We start from the raw sequence: 19,586 nt of genomic DNA, 5'->3' as shown, positions 1-19,586 counted from the left end.
AGATTGTTACTATATTTCTTCTCATAATGTTTTGAAAAATTTAATGTCTAAGCCATTTAGGACTGGATTTTTCATAATTGAAAGAGTTTTGATTATGGATACATTTGAAAAGTGGTATTTGTCACTACTTTAGGAGAGAGTTGTAGATTTTTATTTTGATTCAGTTCTGTTTTAGGGAAGAGAATTTTTTGATTTCGTCTTAATTATTGGCATGAATTGGTTCATAATATTTTCTTATAAAGTGTGTAAAGATCTGTGGTGAGCACCTTTATTTATTGGTCTTGCCAGGGTTTGTCAAATGTAGTAACCTTTCATATGCTTCTGTTACGTGATTGCTTTCTATTAATTGCTGCTCTCTTACTACTTTCTTTGGGTTTAATTTAGTCAGCGTTATTTTTTATTTTTGACATACATAGGTGATTGATTTCTAGTTTTAAAAACAACGTGAATTAAAGTATTTTTTCTCCAAACATGATTTGATGCATTCTAAAAACTTGCTATGTCATGTACTTCTTATTTCAAAATATTTTCTAATTTCACCTGTGATTTGTTATTTTGTTTGACCTGTGGTTATGTAATGTGTTGAATAACGTATACAACTACAACGATGAAAGAATTTTCTGATTATGTTTTTGGTATTGAGTTCCATCTTAAATTTGTTGTTTACCCTTTTGTTATTTAAATAAGTTGGAATTTTTTAGATTGTTTTTGGGCCATGGTATCATCGGTCTTGGTTATGATTCATTTTTTTTTTATTAGAAAGAAACGTGTATTTTGTTGTTCTTGGGTATACTGTGGTAAGTTATGTAGACTTGGTTGTGTTCAGGTTTTCCTATATCCTTTTCAACTTTTTAATTTAAAAATTCTTGCTTATCCATTAAATCCGTTCTTGAAGAAGTATGTATGGTAATAGTATTAAACGTGATTATGTGTGTTAGTGTGCCCTGATTTTCGACTACAACTTTTCCTCCTTTTTTTTTTTAAATGAATATTTTCAATGGGTATGGAATTTTGTTTTTAGTCCCACAGTTTGAAATTTATGTTCCACTCTTGTTAAGCTTTATTGTTTCTTGATTTGAAGTCTCATGATTCCCTTGTTGATTCTTAGAAGGTGAAGCTTTCCTTCACCCTGATTTTTAATTTTCTGCTGATTACTTAAAATTTTTTCTTTGTATTTAGTTTCGTGCTGTTTTGCTACCATGATCCTAATTCTTTATGGTTTTCTGTTTGTGGTTTCTTGTATTTCTTGAATCTGTACCATGTTCTCCTTTATGTTATGCAGGGAGGTTATTTCTTCAAAAACTACTTTTGCCCAATTATCTCTTTTCATTTAAGTGTCCAAGTACATGTACATTACAGATTTCCACTGTCTTTTCTATTTTTCTCTGTATTTTCTACTTCTTTTTCTCTCTCTTTATCTGTATTTTCTTCTGTTTCTTTTTCAGGTCACTTATCTTCTCATTTTCTGTATCAAATCTGCAGTTAAGCCACCACTGAGTTCTTAATTTTAATTATTCTCTTTTTTTCCTAAAATTTCTGATGGATTTTTACATAGTTCTTCATTCTGGGCTGAAATTATTCATCATTTATTTTCTCGAACATACTAATCTTAGTTATTTGAAAGTCATTGATATTTCTGATATCTGAATCTCCTGTTGCCTTTGACCATTTGGTATTTACAAAATTTTTCTTAATTTTTTTACTTAATTTTTACTTAATTTTTTACTTAATTTTTCTCTCCTTTGTTTTTACTTCTTTACAATTTGCTTTGAATTATTTACTGAATGCCAGCCTACATGTATGAAAACATACAGAGATGATTTTAACTTCTGGGCTTGTTTCAGTTTTCCTTTTTTTCCCCTGGCCAATTCTTAGACTGGGGAAAGATCACCATAATCCAGTGAGGCAATAATGTGATCTAAAAATGGTCTTCTTGTATTACAAGGCCTTGTATGATTTTAGATTTTAGTTCACCCTTTATCAAGGTTATAGTAATTTTGAGATTTACCTACATACTTGGGATGTATTTGACAGGACCTGTTGCCATGCTCAACTAGAAATGTTATGGTTCCCCAGTGCCGTAAAGGGAAAGGTGGGTGCTTTGTCATACTCTTCTTTGTTGGGTTTCTTTCTATGCTTGTATAAGTAGCCCTCCATGAGGAAGATGGAGGACATTTCCTTAAATTTATGGAGATTTTTTGGTATCCCACTTTAAATCGGATAAGTTTCTGTAAAAATAGAAAGTTGTTTTCTTCTGGGAAAAGAGACAGTAATCATGCAGTGTGATGAATATTACGTGGAAAATAAAATAGGTCAATGAGATCGAGTGCTTTACAGGGAGATATCAAGGATAACTCAGATGTCTGTCACTTGGGAAGAAGTTGAGAAAAATATGGTATATTTTGTGCTATCTAGTGTAATCATTCATATGTTAATGGAATGAGGAATATTCATTATTGTGTATCCTTTGGGAGGATATCATATATATTTTTAAGTGCATAGAGGAAAATGAAGCAATGTGTTGCGTATACTATAACTTATTTGGACATATGTGTGTGTTATTATTTGAAAAAGCCAAAGGATAAATCATTAGAAGTTTTAATAACTGCTTATCCACAAGAAGATGACAGAAACAGTGTGATTAAATAGAAGTTAATATAGTGTACCTCTCTCAACTTATACTTTGTTGTTGTGTGCTGGTCTAAGTCAGTAAAAACTCTTGTGGCTGGCTGGACCTGCTCTTCCAGTTCTTACTGTGATTGCCTGTCACCCTTGTGACCACACAGTGAGATCACAAGAAGAGAGAAGGGAAGAGCATGAAGAGTTCTGCTTTTATTGGAATCAAAGGAGGGTTTCAAGATTTCACTTTTTATTGGTGAATTTAAAAAATATGAGCAGGGGGCTTCCCTGGTGGCGCAGTGGTTGAGAATCTGCCTGCCAATGCAGGGGACACGGGTTCGAGCCCTGGTCTGGGACGATCCCACATGCCGCGGAGCAACTAGGCCCATGAGCCACAATTACTGAGCCTGCGCGTCTGGAGCCTGTGCTCCGCAACAAGAGAGGCCGCGATAATGAGAGGCCCACGCACCGCGATGAAGAGTGGCCCCCACTTGCCGCAACTAGAGAAAGCCCTCGCACAGAAACGAAGACCCAACACAGCCATAAATAAAAAAAAATAAATAAAGAATAGACTTGCACCAGAGTGATCTTTAAAAAAAAAACAAAAACAAAAACAAAAAACATTTGATCAGGAATTTAAAGCTCAGGAAGAGAAAAATGTGCAGCCTAAAGTATAAGTTATCTAAGTCAGCTATGATTTCTAATACAGAGTTGGGGGGGGGCGGTGCATGCGTGGCAGACAGCCTGGTTCTTTATCTAGTCACATAGCTGGCAGTGTGTTTATTCAGATTAGCCAGCTTTTTCTAGTGGCTATTTCAGAGCAAAGCTTACGTCAGGCACTTGTGTTATAAAAAAGAAAAACCATCTGTAAGGGCTTAAATTTGTGTGAGTTTTAGAGTCTGTGGATTTTTTACATCGTTATCAGAAGGAAATTTTTAAAAGGCCAAAAAGTCAATAGTAGAATTTAAAAAATACCACCATTTGTGGTTATTTCTTGCAGAAAAGGGAAACTGAAATCAACTCTAACATTTGCTTCTATGTGCTGGTTTAAGAAGAGGGGACAAAGGAAAAACCTTGGAATGGATAGGGGACAGGATAAATAACATAGATTGTTTAGTAAAATTTTAAGACTTTAGAGTGGGCAGGAGGTTAAGGGAAGGCAAAGGAAATCCTATAAATTAAAAGATTTTTAAGAGACATAACCAGATTCAATGGTTGGACCTTGTTTGGGTCCTGAGTTAAGCCAACCATAAAAAGGCAGCTAGGAGAAAGTTGTGTGAGAAATTTTGATACACAGTGGTAATTTAATATTAAGTAATTATTGTCATTTTTTAAGGGCCATGTACTTAGGTTTTAGAATACATAATTATGTATATTAAGGGATATATACTAATGTATTTATGGATATAACAATGATAATGTCTAGGATTTGCTTCAAAATTATCAAATGTGGGTAATTGAAATGATTTAATAGTTTTAAGGAGGTGACGAGTACTTAGAACTTTGTTATGTTTTCTGTACTTTCTGCACTATAATGTTTAAAATTTTACAGAATTAAAGTAATGGAATGTATGGATTTCTTTTTGTTTAGTGAGGTTAGTTTAGACTTCTCTGAACAGCAACTATTTGAGTTATGCTCAGATAAAGATATGGAGTTAGTTGTGAGGATGGGATGTATTTAAATGTGCATGAGTGCCAGGGTGTAGTTGTGTTAGCAACAGAAAACACTTTGATAAGATATAGAGCTAGGAACTTGAAAGATCAAAAGGAAGCCAGGATAGACCCGGTGTTGGAACCCCTCCCCTCAATTTTGTGAAATTTATTTCCTGTTAATCGTTTTTAGTCTTGCCGCCAAAACCATTGATTTCTTAGTTGTTCGTAAAATTTAGATCCTTTAAGATGTATTAATCTTATGTCCAAACAATGATAATGTTTTTCTTCTTGACCATTTATGATTGGCATCAATATCTTTTGCATCATTTTAATGATATACTCAGAGTGTTTAACCCTATAGTATTACCTCTTTTGGTTTTGATTACTTGGTTTCTCTCATAAATAAGTAGATCTTCTTCCTCTTTCAGTCAGTCCTATTGTGTTTTTCTCTTTGTGTGCTGCCATTAATGAGTTGGATAATTCTTTAATTATAGGCTTAATGAAACCAGAAACTGATTCTTCAAAAATTATTTTTCATAAGCCTGTATAAAGAGGAAAAAGTGCAGAAGTGTACAAAATTAGGATAGAGCACGGCATATATTGTTTTAAAAAGTGTTAATTGTTGCATAAATTATAGCAGAGAAATTTGAAAATATAGATGAAATAATTTCCTGTCAGAATATAAATTACCCAATTTTATTCAAGAAGTGAAACACTTGAATAGATGAGTTATCATTCCAGTCTTACTCGTGGTAATCAATATTTAATATAAAATATAAAATATTTTAATGAAAAGCCACATGGACTAGATGATCACATTATTGGATGACTCTAACTATCCTCTAAAGTTTAGAGGTTAAGAAAATTTTTGAATTTTTTATGTTTCTACAATGGTGTTTATTTTTGAATAGTTTATATAGAATAAAAAGACACGAAAGTGTGCGCTGTTAAGTTCCTTTCTTCCTGTCCTTAGCTACCAATTCCCCTTGTAATCAGACATCAGTGAATATAATTTTGAGTATTCTTGCAAAAAGAATACTCTTCAACTACTTAGGCAAATCCACACATTTGTTTATACACATGCATGTGTGCACGCACACACACACAGTATAATTTTTTTTAACTCAGATTACAGTCCATTATGTATGTTCATTGGTGACTGCCTTAACTTCTTTTGTTAATATCTTCGAAGTCTTTATGTAGCAGGACAGGTAGAACTGTATTGTTATATTTGCTTATTAATGTCAGTTCATCAATTTAACAGTTATGAATGATTACAAACAATGCTTCTATTGAATAATCCTTCATTTAAGTCATTTTCAAAATGAGTGGAATTGTTACTTTTTTTTAAAAAAAGGCTATTTATTTAGACAATTTGAAATGCATCCTCTTTTATTTACTTATTTATTTATTTATGGCTGTGTTGGGTCTTCGTTTCTGTGCGAGGGCCCCCTCCAGTTGCGGCAAGCGGGGGCCACCCTTCATTGCGGTGCGCGGGCCTCCCACCATCGCGGTCCCCTCCCCCCCTCCCCCGCCACGGAGCACAGGCTCCAGACGCGCAGGCTCAGCAGTTGTGGCTCACAGGTCCAGCTGCTCCGCAGCATGTGGGATCCTCCCAGACCGGGGCCCGAACCCGTGTCCCCTGCATTGGCAGGCAGACTCTCAACCACTGCGCCACCAGGGAAGCCCCTGTTACTTTATTTTTTACATTAACACTTAAGTGAATTTAGAATTAATTTTAATACTGAGAATACAGACAGAATTCATTTTTATAAACGGATTGAAAATTGTACATAAAGATAAATGTAATTCAGGTTTTGTTTAAAAGTAATCATATCATGAATGATTAGGTAGACCTTATGCAATGAATTCACTGACAATTGAACATAAGTAATTGTAAGGAAAAAAAAGGGCTTAAAAATGAAAGGACAAAGGATAAAACTCTTAATTATCATTATTCTAATAATAAAAAGAAATGATCAGAAAACCCATCTTACTTATAGATGAATCAGAATAAAAATCATTGCAAGACTTCTCATCAGAACCATGCAAGTGCAAAGAGTATGGGAGTAAAATATCCCCTCCAGGTGTTGAAAGAATAACATCTACCTACTTAGAATTCTATGACCGGTGCCGTTATCTTTTAAGAGAAGAATTACAAATTAATTATATACTCCCCCATTAAAGAGGTGCCTCTCTTAAGTGTGAACTGAGAATGATGACTTCTGTCCAAAGAGTACATTTGTGGAAAGAGTTAGTGGTGGGGAACTTTTCAATGGAGCTGACAAATACTGTATGTTAGCCAGGTGTACATAGTTAACAGCATCAGTAGTAGGTCATGTTTGATAAGATGTATCCTTTTTTTTTTTAAAAAACTTTGGGTTTATTTATTTATTTATTTATGGCTGTGTTGGGTCTTCGTTTCTGTGCGAGGGCTTTCTCCAGTTGCGGCGAGCGGGGGCCACTCTTCATCGCGGTGCGCGGGCCTCTCACTATCACGGCCTCTCTTTTTGCGGAGCACAGGCTCCAGACGCGCAGGCTCAGTAATTGTGGCTCACGGGCCTAGTTGCTCCGCGGCATGTGGGATCTTCCCAGACCAGGGCTCGAACCCGTATTCCCTGCATTGGCAGGCAGACTCTCAACCACTGCGCCACCAGGGAAGCCCTGATATGATGTATCCTTGATACGAGATGATGGGAAGAGTATTTTACCTCTGTAGTCTTCATTCTGAAAACATATTTCCCCATTGTAACCCGGAGGAAAATATCACACAAACTCCAAATACACAGAACTCTTAAAAAGTACTTGCCAGTGCTACTAAAAACTTCTATTAAACTAATCAAACCTGAGACTCTATAATAGTCAAAAGAAACTGAAGGAGACATGGCAACTAAGTAAAATGTGGTATCCTGGAACAGCAAAATGATATTAGGTAAAAGGGACATTGGATAGAGTATGGGTTTCAGTAATAACTGTATATCCACATTGGTTCATTCATTGTGATGTATGCCATACTAATATCAATAATATGGAAAATTTAGTATGACTCTATTAGAACACTGTAGTATGTTTACATTTTTTCTATAAATTAGACAAAATTAAGGTTGAAATTTATTTCATAATGTGTAGGAGAGATACTTTTTTAAAAAATAAATTTATTTATTTTTGGCTGCACTGGGTCTTCGTTGCTGTGCACGGGCTTTCTCCGGTTGTGGCAAGTGAGGGCTATTCTTCGTTGCGGTTCATGGGCTTCTCATTGCGGTGGCTTCTCTTGATGCAGAGCGTGGGCTCTGGGTGCGCTGGTTTCAGTAGTTGTCTCATGCAGCCTCAGCAGTTGTGGCACATGGGCTCAGTAGTTGCAGCTCGCGGGCTCTAGAGCACAGGCTCAGTAGTCATGGTGCATGGCCTTAGTTCCTCCGTGGCATGTGGGATCTTCCTGGACCAGGGCTCGAACCCTTGTCCCCTGTATTGGCAGGCAGATTCTTAACCACTGCACCACCAGGGACATCCCTCAATATCTTCTTCTTTAAGACATTAATAGTGACAGTATACAGTATATTGGGTGTTTATAGCATATGGATATATAAAATGAAATAACAGTATTAATAGGGACAGGAAGGAGAAATTGGGAGTATTCTGAGCAAGTATAGCTACACTCACTATACTTGGAAATGGTATAGTATTCTTTGTGATGGAGTTAGATTTGTTATGGGTATATTTTATAAACTTAGTTAAATCTAAAGACAAAGATAGCTTTTAAGCAAAGGAATGTAGAAATATAGTCTCCAGAAGGACATATGGATCCTAACATGGGTACAGCTGGCAACAGAACATCAAAATACATGAGGTTTTGAGAGGTAGATGAATCAACTATTCTCCCTGGAATCTTAACCAGCCTTATTCAATAAATGAATAATCAGCTACAGAAAAAAGTGTATACAGGGTAACTTGAACAGTGTATGATCAGTCAATTTGTCAGTCTAAATAACAGTATTATCAATCATGTTATGAACTGATTGACTTATGTAGAACACACAGTCAATAGTAGAGTCTTAACAGCTTTCATGGTACATGGAGCATTCGTTAACATAGGTAACCTTCTGGCCCATGGACTACACCTTGAAAGTTTAAAAGAGTTCATATACAAACTTTAAAAGAGTTTATAACAAATTATACTAAGTACGTTCTTAAAACACAGTGTAATTATAAACTTGTGACAGTATGGTAGCAAAAAAATTCTCATATAGTTGAACATGTAACAGTATAGTTCTAAACTATGGGTCTAAAAGAAGTCACAAGAAAAACTAAAAAAAATTTTAATTATAAAAGTGAAAATACAGCCTCAATTTGTGGGTTGTGGTTAGAGAGTTAGCTTAGAATGAACTGTATAGCTTAAATGCTTGTACGGAAAATGAGAAAGATCTAACGTCAATAGCCTCAGCTTTTACCTTGAGAGAACTTAGAGCAAATTAAGCCTAAGGCAAGCAGAAGGAAGAAACTAAGAAAGATAAGATCAGACATCAATGAAATTGAAAAGAAAAAACAGTATGAACAAAATTGAAAACTTGTTCTTTGTTAACAGTAGATTTGATAGACCTCAGTTTCAGCTATCGGAGGAAAAAAAGACACAACTACCATTATGAAGAATGAAAGAAGATAAATCCTCTTTCATTTCATTCATGTGATGAGGGGTAATCATCACAATGAAAAACATTTAAAAAATTTCAACAGATAAATAAGAAAGAACGAAACAAAAGAAAAAGAAGAAAGAGGGGTTGTCACTTGTATTAGCCAGGATTTTCCAGAGAAACAGCGAATAGGAGCGTATGGGTGTGTATATGTTTGCATGTATAAATATACATATATATATAGTATGTGTGTATGTGTATATTGTGTGTGTGTACATTTATTATAGGAACTTGCTGATGGAATTGTGTCTGCAAGCCAAAGAAACTTTAGTCCAAATCTGTCTAGTTCTTTAGTTCAAGAACCGCGAGTTCGAGTATCTGAAAGCAGAAGATGACGTTCCATTCTCAAGCAAGCAGTGAGCAAAGTTACACTTCCACTGCCTTTTTTTTGTTTGTATTGGCTGATGCCTACCCACATTGGAGAGGGTGGGCAATCTTCTTTACTCAGTCTGTCCATCCAAATGGAATCTCTTCCAGAAATACTTCACAGATACACCCAGCAATAATGTTTCTTAGCCCAGTCATTACTTAGCCCAGTCAGCTGACATATAAAACCAAGCATCATATCACAACTCAGTCCACGTACATTACCAGTACAGTAAGGGAATACCTGAACAGCTCTATGCCTGGAAATTTTATAACTTGGATAAAATGGATCAATTCCTTAAAAGACACAAAGTAGCAGAATTCACTGAAGGAGAATTTGATAGCCTGAAGAGCCCTCTTTCAAAGTAATTCAATTAGTCATTAAAATGGTCATGTCATCTGCAGATACTATAATTTAACTTCTTCATTTCCAAGTCAGATATCTTTTATTTTTCTTGCCTAAGTCCTCTGGATAAAATTTTGAATGCTGTAGTGAAAATAGATATCCTTCTCTCTTTATTGGTTTTAGTGGATAGTCTTTCACTTTTTCAGCATTGTGTATTATGGTCACTATTTTTTTCAAGACTTTTTTCCCCATGCATTTTTAGGATCACTACAAAATTGCAGAGAAGGTACAGAGATTTTGTATATATTTATTGCCCCATAGTCTTCCGTGTTATTAACATTCCCCACCAGAGTGGTACATTTGTTGCAGTTAATAACGTACGTTGACAACCCATCATTACCCAAAGTTCAGAGTTTACATTACGGTTCATTCTTAGTGTTGTACATTCTGTGGATTTGGACAAATGTATAATTATATTTATCTATCATTATTGTATCATACAGAGTGTTTTCACAGCTCTGAAAATCCTCTGTTCTCTTCCAGTTAACCCTTCTGCCTCCCCCAATCCCTGGCAATCACAGATCTTTTATTGCCTTCATAGTTTTGCCTTTTCCAGAATATCAGAGAGTTGGAATCAGAGAATATGGTCTTTTCACGTTGGGTTCTTTGACCTAGTAATATGCATTTAAGTTTCCTTCATATCCTTTTATGGCTTGATACCTTATTTCTGTTTAGCTCTGAATAATATTCCATTGTCTGGATGAACCAAGTTTATTTATCCATTCATCTACTGAAGGATATAGTGGTTTCTTCCAAATTGTGGCAGTTATGAATAAAGCTGCTATGTAATCACTTTGGTTTTTCATAAATGCCCTTCCATCAGATTGAAGTAGTTCCCCTATATTCCTAATTTGGTGAGTATTTTTAAAAATTAATTAATTAATTTATTTTTGGCTGTTGGGTCTTCATTGCTGTACATGGGCTTTCTCTAGTGGTGAGCGGGGGCTACTGTTTGTTGCAGTGCGCAGGGTTCTCATTGTGGTGGCTTCTTTTGTTGCAGAGCACGGGCTCTAGGCGCATGCGCTTCAGTAGTTGTGGCACGCAGGCACAATAGTTGTGGCTCACAGGTGCTAGAGTACAGGCTCAGTAGTTGTGGTACACAGGCTTAGTTGCTCCATGGCATGTGGCATCTTCCCGGACCAGGGCTGGAACCAGTGTCCCCTGCATTGGCAGGTGGATTCTTAACCACGTGCCACCAGGGAAGTCCTGGTGAATATTTTTTATCATGAAAAGATGCTGAATTTTGTCACGTTTTGTGAAATTCTTTTTCTGCTGATCGTATGTTCTTTTGACTTCTTTCTGTTAATGTGCAATATTACATTGAGTGAACCATCCTTTCATTCTGGGAATAAGTCCTACTTCATTTTTTATTAATATGATGCTGAATTCAGTAAGTTAGTATTCTTTTGAGAATTTTTGCATAAATATGCATAAAGGATATTGGTTTGTAGTTTTCTTTTTTTTAATAAAATGTCTTTGGTTTTGATATCAAGGTAATACTGACCTCATAGAATGCATTAGGAAGTTTTTCCTCTGTTTTCATTTTTTATGAAGGATTTCAGAATTGCTGTTCATTTTTCTTAAATGTTTGGTGGAATTCCCCAGTGAAGACACTTGTTTCATAATTTTTCTTTGTTTGGAGATTCATGAATACTGAGTCAGTTTCTTCACTGTTTATAGGTCTGTTGAGATTTTCCTATTTCTTCTTCGGTCAGTTTTGGTAACTTACATGTCTGTAGGAATTTGTCCATTTCATCTAGGTTATGTAATTTTTTGGCATACAGTTTTTCATAGTTTTAATTCTCTTAACACTTTATTTTTATGAAGTTAGTAGTGTCTCACTTTATGATTTGTGATTTGGTCTTCCTGTAATTTTATCAGTCCACCTAAGTTTGTTAATGTTGATCTTTTCAAAGATTCAGCTATTGATTTCCTTGTTTGTCTTTTGTTTTCTTGCTCTCCATCTTCATTATTTCCTTCCATCTGCCTTTGTGTTTATTATGTTCCTTACTTTTTAGTTCCTTAATATACAGTATTAGGTGTTTTAAAATTAATTAATTAATTGATTTTATTTATTTATTTTTTTGGCTGTGTTGATTCTTTGTCCATGTGTGGGCTTTTTCTAGTTGAGCCGAGCGGGGCTACTCTTCGTTGCGGTACGTGGGCTTCTCATTGCAGTGGCTTCTCTTGTTGTGGAGCATGGGCCCTAGGTGCACAGGCCCTAGGTGCACAGGCTTCAGTAGTTGTGGTGCACAGGCTTAGTTGCTCCGTGGCACGTGGAATCTTCCCGGACCAGGGCTCGAACCCATGTCCCCTGCACTGGCAGGTGGATTCATATAAATAGGCTCCTACAGTACTTGTCTTTTGTGTATTACTTATTTCACTTAGCATAATACCATCAAGGTTCTTCCATGTTGTAGCATGTATCAGAATTTTATTATTTTTAAGGCTGAATAACACTCCATTATATCTGCAGTCAGCCCTCACTGTCCATGGGTTCTGCATATTCATATTAAGCCAACCTCAGATCAAAAATATTTGGGAAAAAAATTCCAGAAAGTTCCAAAAAGCAAAACTTGAACTTACTACATTCCAGCTACTATTTACTTGGCATTTACATTGAACTGGATATTATAAGAAATTTAGAGATGAAGAAGACAGATGTAAGGATGTGCATAGGTTAAATGCATCTACTGCTGCATTTTGCATGTATAAGGGACTTGAACATCCACTAAGGTCCTGGAACTAACCTCCTGAAGATATCAGGGATGACTCCATATATATATATCAGATTTTGTTTGATTTATCAAATATATGTTCATCTGTGAGTAAACACTTGGATTATTTCTCCCTTCAGCAGTTTTGTAGTAATGATGAATGAAGAAGATAAGGGTGTAGTATATGATGAAAAAATGAAAGTTTTTAACCTAAGATGTGTAAATAATTGAACTTTTGTTCTTTTTTTTGTTCTTTTTTACCCCCCAAGATTGTTTGACTTTGAGGCCCTTTGAAATTCCGTATGATCTTTAAGATGATTTTTAAAATTTCTGGCAAATACAGTGGGATTTTGATAGGGATTACATTGAATCCTTCAATTGTGTTATCTTAATGCAGGAGGAATACTTCACAGATACTGCAGGTTCAATTCCAGACCACTGCAATCAAGTAAATATTGCAATAAAGCAAGTCACATGAATTTTTTGGTTTTCCAATGCATATAAAAGTCATGTTTACCCTGTACTATAGTTTATTAAGTGTGCAAAAACATGTCTAAAAAATATATATATACACATTAGTTAAAATCTGTCTAAATGCTATTATCAAAAAACGAAAGCAAGTGTTGGTGAGGATGTGGAGAAATTGGAACCCTCATACACTGTTGGTGGGAATGCAGAATGGTGCAGCTAGTATAGAAAGAGTATGAAGATTCCTCAAAAATTAAAAATTGAAGTATCATAGGATCCAACCAGTATTCCAACCTTTGAGTGTTTATTCAAAAAAATTGAAATTGGGCTTCCCTGGTGGCGCAGTGGTTACAAATCCGCCTGCCAATGCAGGCGACACAGGTTTGAGCCCTGGTCCGGAAAGATCACACATGCCACGGAGCAACTAAGCCCATACGCCACAACTACCGAGCCTGCGCTCTAGAGCTGCAAGCCACAAGTGCTGAAGCCTGCGCGCCTAGAGTCCATGCTGCGCAACAAGAGAAGCCCGCACACCACAACCAAGAGTAACCCCTGCTCGCTGCAACTAGAGAAAGCCTGCATGCAGCAACGAAGACTCAACGCAGCCAGAAATAAAAAATAAATAATAAAAATAAATACATTAAAAAAAATAAGAATTGTCCTGTGTTTGTTGAACCACTAACAATAGACAAGATGTGGAAACAATAACAGATGAGTGGATAAAGAAAGTGTGGTGTTTTGTACACAAGTCACATATTTGGTAAATTCATGTTATTGTAATTTTTAAATTTTTAAATAAATTTATTTTATTTTTGGCTGCGTTGGGTCTTTGTTGCTGCGCACGGGCTTTCTCTAGTTGCAGCGAGTGAGCGCTACTCTTTGTTGTGGTATGCAGACTTCTTGTTGCGGTTGCTTCTCTTGTTGTGGAGCACAGGCTCTAGGTGCACAGGCTTCAGTAGTTGTGGCTTGCGGGTTCTAGAGTGCAGGCTCAGTAGTTGTGGCACATGGGCTTAGTTGCTCCACAGCATGTGGGATCTTCCCAGACCAGGACTTGAAACCGTGTCCCCTGCACTGGCAGGTGGATTGTTAACCACTGAGCCACCAGGGAAGCCCAGTAAATTTATTTTAAATTAATTTTGTTTTTAGTGTTGCGATAAGTTGACTTGTTTTCATAATTTCCTTTTTAAAGTATTCTCTGCTAGTATATAGAAATGCAGCTGATTTTTGGCTGTTAATTTTGTATGCTGCTGAATTTATTAATTGTGGTTGTTCATGCTTGGGGAAGTGTTTATCCTTGTAAGTGTTGGCTGCTTTGTGGATGTTGGTTTGCTGTCTACGTTAAAGCCGTGGCGTTCCTATGTATACATATGTGTGTATGTACATATGTATGTGGGTATATGATAGAGATAAAAAAAAAGAGATGGGTTTTTTTTTCTTTCTCCTTCTTTCCTTGTCTCATTTGGTTAAAGTAAAAACTCAGTATTTTTAGCACCAATTTATACATTTATTTTAATGAATCATATTGCTCTGCTCATTTAATAAAAATGTCCTGGAAATGACTTTATCATCCCTTTTTTTAATACTCTTTAAATGTCTAAAACAGTTTTTCCAAGTATGTTTTTTTTTTTTTTAAACATCTTTATTGCAGTATAATTGCTTTACAGTGGTGTGTTAGTTTCTGCTTTATAACAAAGTGAATCAGTTATACATATACATATATCCCCATATCTCTTCCCTCTTGCATCTCCCTCCCTTCCACCCTCCCTATCCCACCCCCTAGGTGGTCGCAAAGCACCGAGCTGCCCTCCCTGTGCTATGCAGCTGCTTCCCACTCGCTATCTATTTTACATTTGGTAGTATATTTATGTCCATGCCACTCCCAAGTACGTTTTAAAGAGACCATACTTTGGATTTTCTCTTTTTAATTTTTTCTGTTATTTTGGAAGAGTTGTGTTTAATATCACAGTAACAATAATAGGTTTTAGTCTTACTAATAATTTTTAAACGAGAACTGTGGGCAATGGTCTCATTTGTAAATTTGCCTGTACTTGTAATATGAGCGTTGTTATCATATCTATGGGAAATGTTATGCCTTTAAAAACCACTTTTAATTATGAACACTTTCCAAAAGTATTTTCTATAAAAAAGCAATAAATTTCAAAATGCAAATTAAGAAGAAAACTACTTTTCCTCAGTCTTAGACTTTGTAAAGGATAGTAGTAGCACTTGTATTTGCTTTATAAGATGTCCGTATCTTCAAAAGTCTTTCTAGGTTAATTATACATTTGCTGGTAGAATATTTCTCCAGCCTTGTGAATGTTATTAAATAATGTCTAAGGTTGGAGTTATTTTCTTTGTAACTTTTGAGATACAGCAAATGTTATAAATGGCATATTTTACTAATACCTTGTTATATTGAAGGGTAGTTTTATTTGTTGTTAGTTATTTTGAAACATGGTGGTCCACAGTAAGGAAATACTCAGTTAATAAATTAGAACTCTTTATGTTCTTTTTTTGTTAATAATTGAAACTTTTAAAATATTATTGTCTAAATCTTCATATACTAGTAAGTTTTTGTGATATATATACACATATACATCAGTGTTTATTCCACTTTATTAGTGGAAAAGTTAATTAAATCATGCCATTAATTTCTTTTTAACATCTACAGTGATGTTTAAAACCTGTTTGAAGGTTTTTTTTTTTTTTTTAAGTTGAGGTATAGTTGATGTACAATATTATGTAAGTTTCAGTTGTGCAGCATAGGGATTCACAGTTTTTAAAGATCGTGTTGCCTTTGTAGTTACTATAAAATATTGGCTGTATTCATTGTATTCTGCAATATATTCTTTTAGATTATTTATTTGATACATAGTATTTTGTGCCTCTTAATCCAGTGCCCCTATCTTGCCTCTTCCTCCTTCCTTTTCCCCACTGGTAACCACTAGTCTGTTCTCCATAATTATGAGTCTGTTATTTTTGTTGTATTAATGATTTATCTTTTTTTTTTTCTTCTGAATATCTTCTACTCTCTAGAGAAAGTATCACTCTGCAAAAGAAGCTTATGAACAGCTTTTAGGGACAGAAAACCTACCTGCACAAGTAAAAGCAACTGTTTTACAACAGTTAGGTACATAAAAATTTACTTTTTATTATATATTGTAGTATTTTAAACATTTTGGCACTGGTGGGTGGGAGCAATTGTGACTCTTCTGCTTAAAAGTAAGTTTTCATTAAACTTCTGTGTTTTAGGATTAATTTTGACAAATTATTTTGAGATTGTATTTAAAATGAGTATTTTATATTGTAAATGTTTCCATTGTAAATGTATTCCTTCTCTTCTTTTGTCAAGAGTTGATAATATATTTATTCCTACTATCTAGCACAGTTCATCTCAAAATTTATCTAAATACAGTGGTCCAGTGCAACTAGTCCTTTTAAATTCTCAAAATTATCCCTCAGTATTTCCTCCACTCTGGAGGAGTGCTTAGCACTCTGAAGTCAATTGAATTGAAATAATTCAAATGGCTAGGTAAGTGCTGTTGAGCTTGAAATACAATATATTTTATTGTATGACTTAATGGAACTATCTCACCTAAAAATTATAGAGTAGTTCATTATTTTCTCCAGCTACTTGTTATATTCTTATGTTTTAAAAGCAAAGGTTTGGTGTTCAAAAATAATATAAGTAATACATCAGTACTACTCAGATGATAGAATACTCAGTAATTCATTTTGTTGGTTATTTATCATGTATAATTTAATATACGGGTTGGGTTTTTAAAATTTGTTTTTCCTTTCTCTGTTTTTGGTTTTGAGTAATTTCTAAATTTTAATCAAGTTTGTGATAATGTGAATATTTTTATAATGGCAGTATTTTACCTATAATGTCAAAAGCAATTAGTAATACTTCTGCTTAAGTGATAGTTTTGCAAAGGTAATTGTATACACATAAATTGACTAACAACTGAAGCATTAATTTCTATTTGTCTTAAATGTTTACCATTTTTTCATGATCCAATTTTAACATTGTCTCTGTAGCTGTAACTCTAAACCTCTTCATTAAGCACGGTACTGCTTTTATAACTTTTCAAACCAGTTTTTCATTTAGATATCCATATATCCCTGGAGGTATTTTGTTTTTGTTTTTTATCTAATGTTGTTATATTTAGGATTATATGAGAACAATTAGTGTAATTAAAGTGTAGGATCTTTGGGAAGGTGTTTTTGTTTTTAATGATTTATCTTTGAATATTTTTACTTTTATTGATTCCTGTGAGATAAGCATGGGCTTTCTAGATTGTTTTCAAAATAAACCTTTAAAGCACAAGTAAATTAATCATCTTTGTATTTTTTGGTTTATAAATTGGAAAACTTTTTTCCAAATTAAATTTAGAAAAGGAGAATCTGTCTACGGCTTCTATGCAGTACTTACTCCTGATGGTTTAAATTTCATTCTATTCTTTAAGAGTCCTCATAGCTTTGATTATATGTTTTTAGTAAAATGGATTTTCCTGTAGTAGTTACTTTTGGTAGGTTGAAATTTAGGGAAAGTTTGATTCAAGATAAACAAATAAATGTACTAAAAGGGTATTTTAATTTATTTGTGTGCTTCATGGTAATGTTGAAGCTAGAAGAATAGTTTAATCATGGATAAATGCTTGCAGTTGTTTAATTATAGGATGGATGCATCATAACGTGGATCTACTAGGAGACAAAGCCACCAAGGAAAGCTATGCTATTCAGTATCTCCAAAAGTCATTGGAGGCAGATCCTAATTCTGGCCAGTCTTGGTATTTCCTTGGCAGGTGAGACCAGACACTTGGGTTGTGCTGCCCAGAGTTGATTTATAATCTAAAATGTTAATAACATAATTGCTTAGTGACATTTTATTTTAAATACTTTATAATAGAGATTCTTGGGAGGTAAAATTGGATCACTCTAAGTTAGGTGCTTTTACTGAGGAATTCTTATTTTGCTTATTAGATTTTATTTTCACATTGTCTTCACGTGACTTGAATTATCACTAGTTTTCAGAGAGTTTTGAAGAGTTTTAGAGAATTTTCAGAAAATTCTTTTTTATTTTACCTGAGGACCACCTATGGGAAAGTTTATTTAAATTCTTTGAGGTCTGAATTTTCATTCCACCTATTAATGAATGGATTGGATTAGATATGTCAGGTACCTTTTCTCAAGGTTATAAATTTAGTTTTCCTTCTTGGTTTGACTGTGAATTTTGCCCCATACTTTTTCACATTGAATTTTTTGTTTTTTAGGATGTTTGACATAAAGTCTAAATCAAACTTAGGTTTTGTGTTAATTTAATTTTTAGTTTTTAATATCTTTCTCTTTTAAAAAGTAAAGTATACTTATATTTGTGTCAGATTAGTATTAGGATAGTTCCTTTTTAAAATATTTGATTTTCTATTATGTATAATAAGAATTAAAGTTAGCTACTTTTAGGGGAGTTTTTCATAGTCTCCCCCAGGCTTATTAAAAGAGTCTAATTTGAGTTGCTTCTCAACTTAGTTTTTTCTCGTCTACTAAAGGTCCTCCAGGAGAAACTGAATCTTTCCTATCTTCCATTGCCTTGCAATGTGCCTGGATTGATCCAATATTTAATAAATGGAATAAGCGAACTAAATAAGTGGCGTTTGGGTTTGGAGCTAATATTATTACCACCTTTGCACAATATTTGTCTTCATACAGTGATTGTAAAAGAGGCTTATCTTTAGAAAGAGGGAGAGGTGTGACATATAATACTAGGTTTTTATTAGCACTTTGCTAGTATAGATTAGAAGAATATGACCCAGGATATTTTTTTCCTTTTTATCCAAGATAAAAGTTTGTAGCATAATGTAGTTTACATTGTGTGTGACTTCTTAGTATAAGGGATCCTTATTGTTGTTTCTGTTTAATCACAGCTATGTACAATGAAGATGCAATGAAATATGTTTAAAGTCAGCATTTTAGTAGGGTGCACTTTCCCATCTGTTTAAGAACAGCAGTATTCCACAGAGGGCTTTATTAGAGGTTATCTGAATTTAAAACATTGGCATATGCTTTGTTTTAACTTTTTTGGATAAAAGTTTCTGCAAGTACAGAGCAGTTTCTTGATTTCTCAACTAGAAGATACTTACCTTTTTGGTCTAAGGATAATCATTTTAGACAGTTTATTTTTAGTCTGTTTTTTTCTATAACTTTGTTTATCTTCTGCCTTTTGATATATTGCTTCTAATTGGCTTTATTGATAGAAAAATCAAATTTGTGAAAAATATTTTAAAACTTACTGACACTGTGAATGGGGATCTCACTGCTGGTAAAATTTACAGAGATTTGATGATCCTAGTATTTCAGAGACCATATGTTACCTCTGTGTTCAAGACTGTGTTGCATATTATTGCTGCTTCTTGTTTGGAATTCGTATGTTAAAGGAATGGGGTGATACAGTAATAACACTGGTAATGACAATGTTAAATAGTCTCCCACAATCAGAAAACTGTTAAGAGTTGGGAATGATCAGGCAGCAACTTAGTTCACCCTCTTATAATACAAATGGGGGACATGAGTTCAAAGAAGTAAAGTGGTTTTTTTGAAGGTAACATAGCTAATTAATGTCACAAAAAGAGCTAGAACCCAGCTTTACTCAGTGCTGCTGCTGTTATACCA

At 34.5% G+C, this 19,586-nt stretch overlaps 1 protein-coding gene across 29 annotated transcripts in view; it reads left to right on the top strand.

Annotated features, from left to right (window-relative positions):
- The window catches only part of LOC309653428 (lysine-specific demethylase 6A-like), a 164,280-nt gene that overhangs the window by 78,450 nt on the left and 66,244 nt on the right, over positions 1 to 19,586 (top strand). For 27 of the 29 annotated variants that reach the window (XR_014259154.1, XR_014259155.1, XR_014259156.1 and 24 more), the window contains 2 exons: positions 15,954 to 16,047; positions 17,599 to 17,725. Coding sequence is in view for 25 of the 29 variants with exons in the window: in XM_082448076.1 (XP_082304202.1) it covers positions 15,954 to 16,047; positions 17,599 to 17,725 (221 nt within the window). In the remaining 4 variants the exon portion in view is untranslated. Of the gene's footprint in view, positions 1 to 2,071; positions 2,093 to 10,567; positions 10,587 to 15,953; positions 16,048 to 17,598; positions 17,726 to 19,586 lie in introns of those variants that run through there. The other 2 variants (XM_082448077.1, XM_082448079.1) reach the window with 2 other exon arrangements.

The sequence above is a fragment of the Balaenoptera physalus genome, assembly GCF_965194825.1.
Source record: "Balaenoptera physalus genome assembly, chromosome: Y".
In the NCBI taxonomy this organism is placed as follows: Eukaryota; Metazoa; Chordata; class Mammalia; order Artiodactyla; family Balaenopteridae; genus Balaenoptera; species Balaenoptera physalus.
The sequence above is the reverse complement of the archived record's forward strand: the minus strand, read 5'-3'. Positions and strand labels throughout refer to the sequence as shown.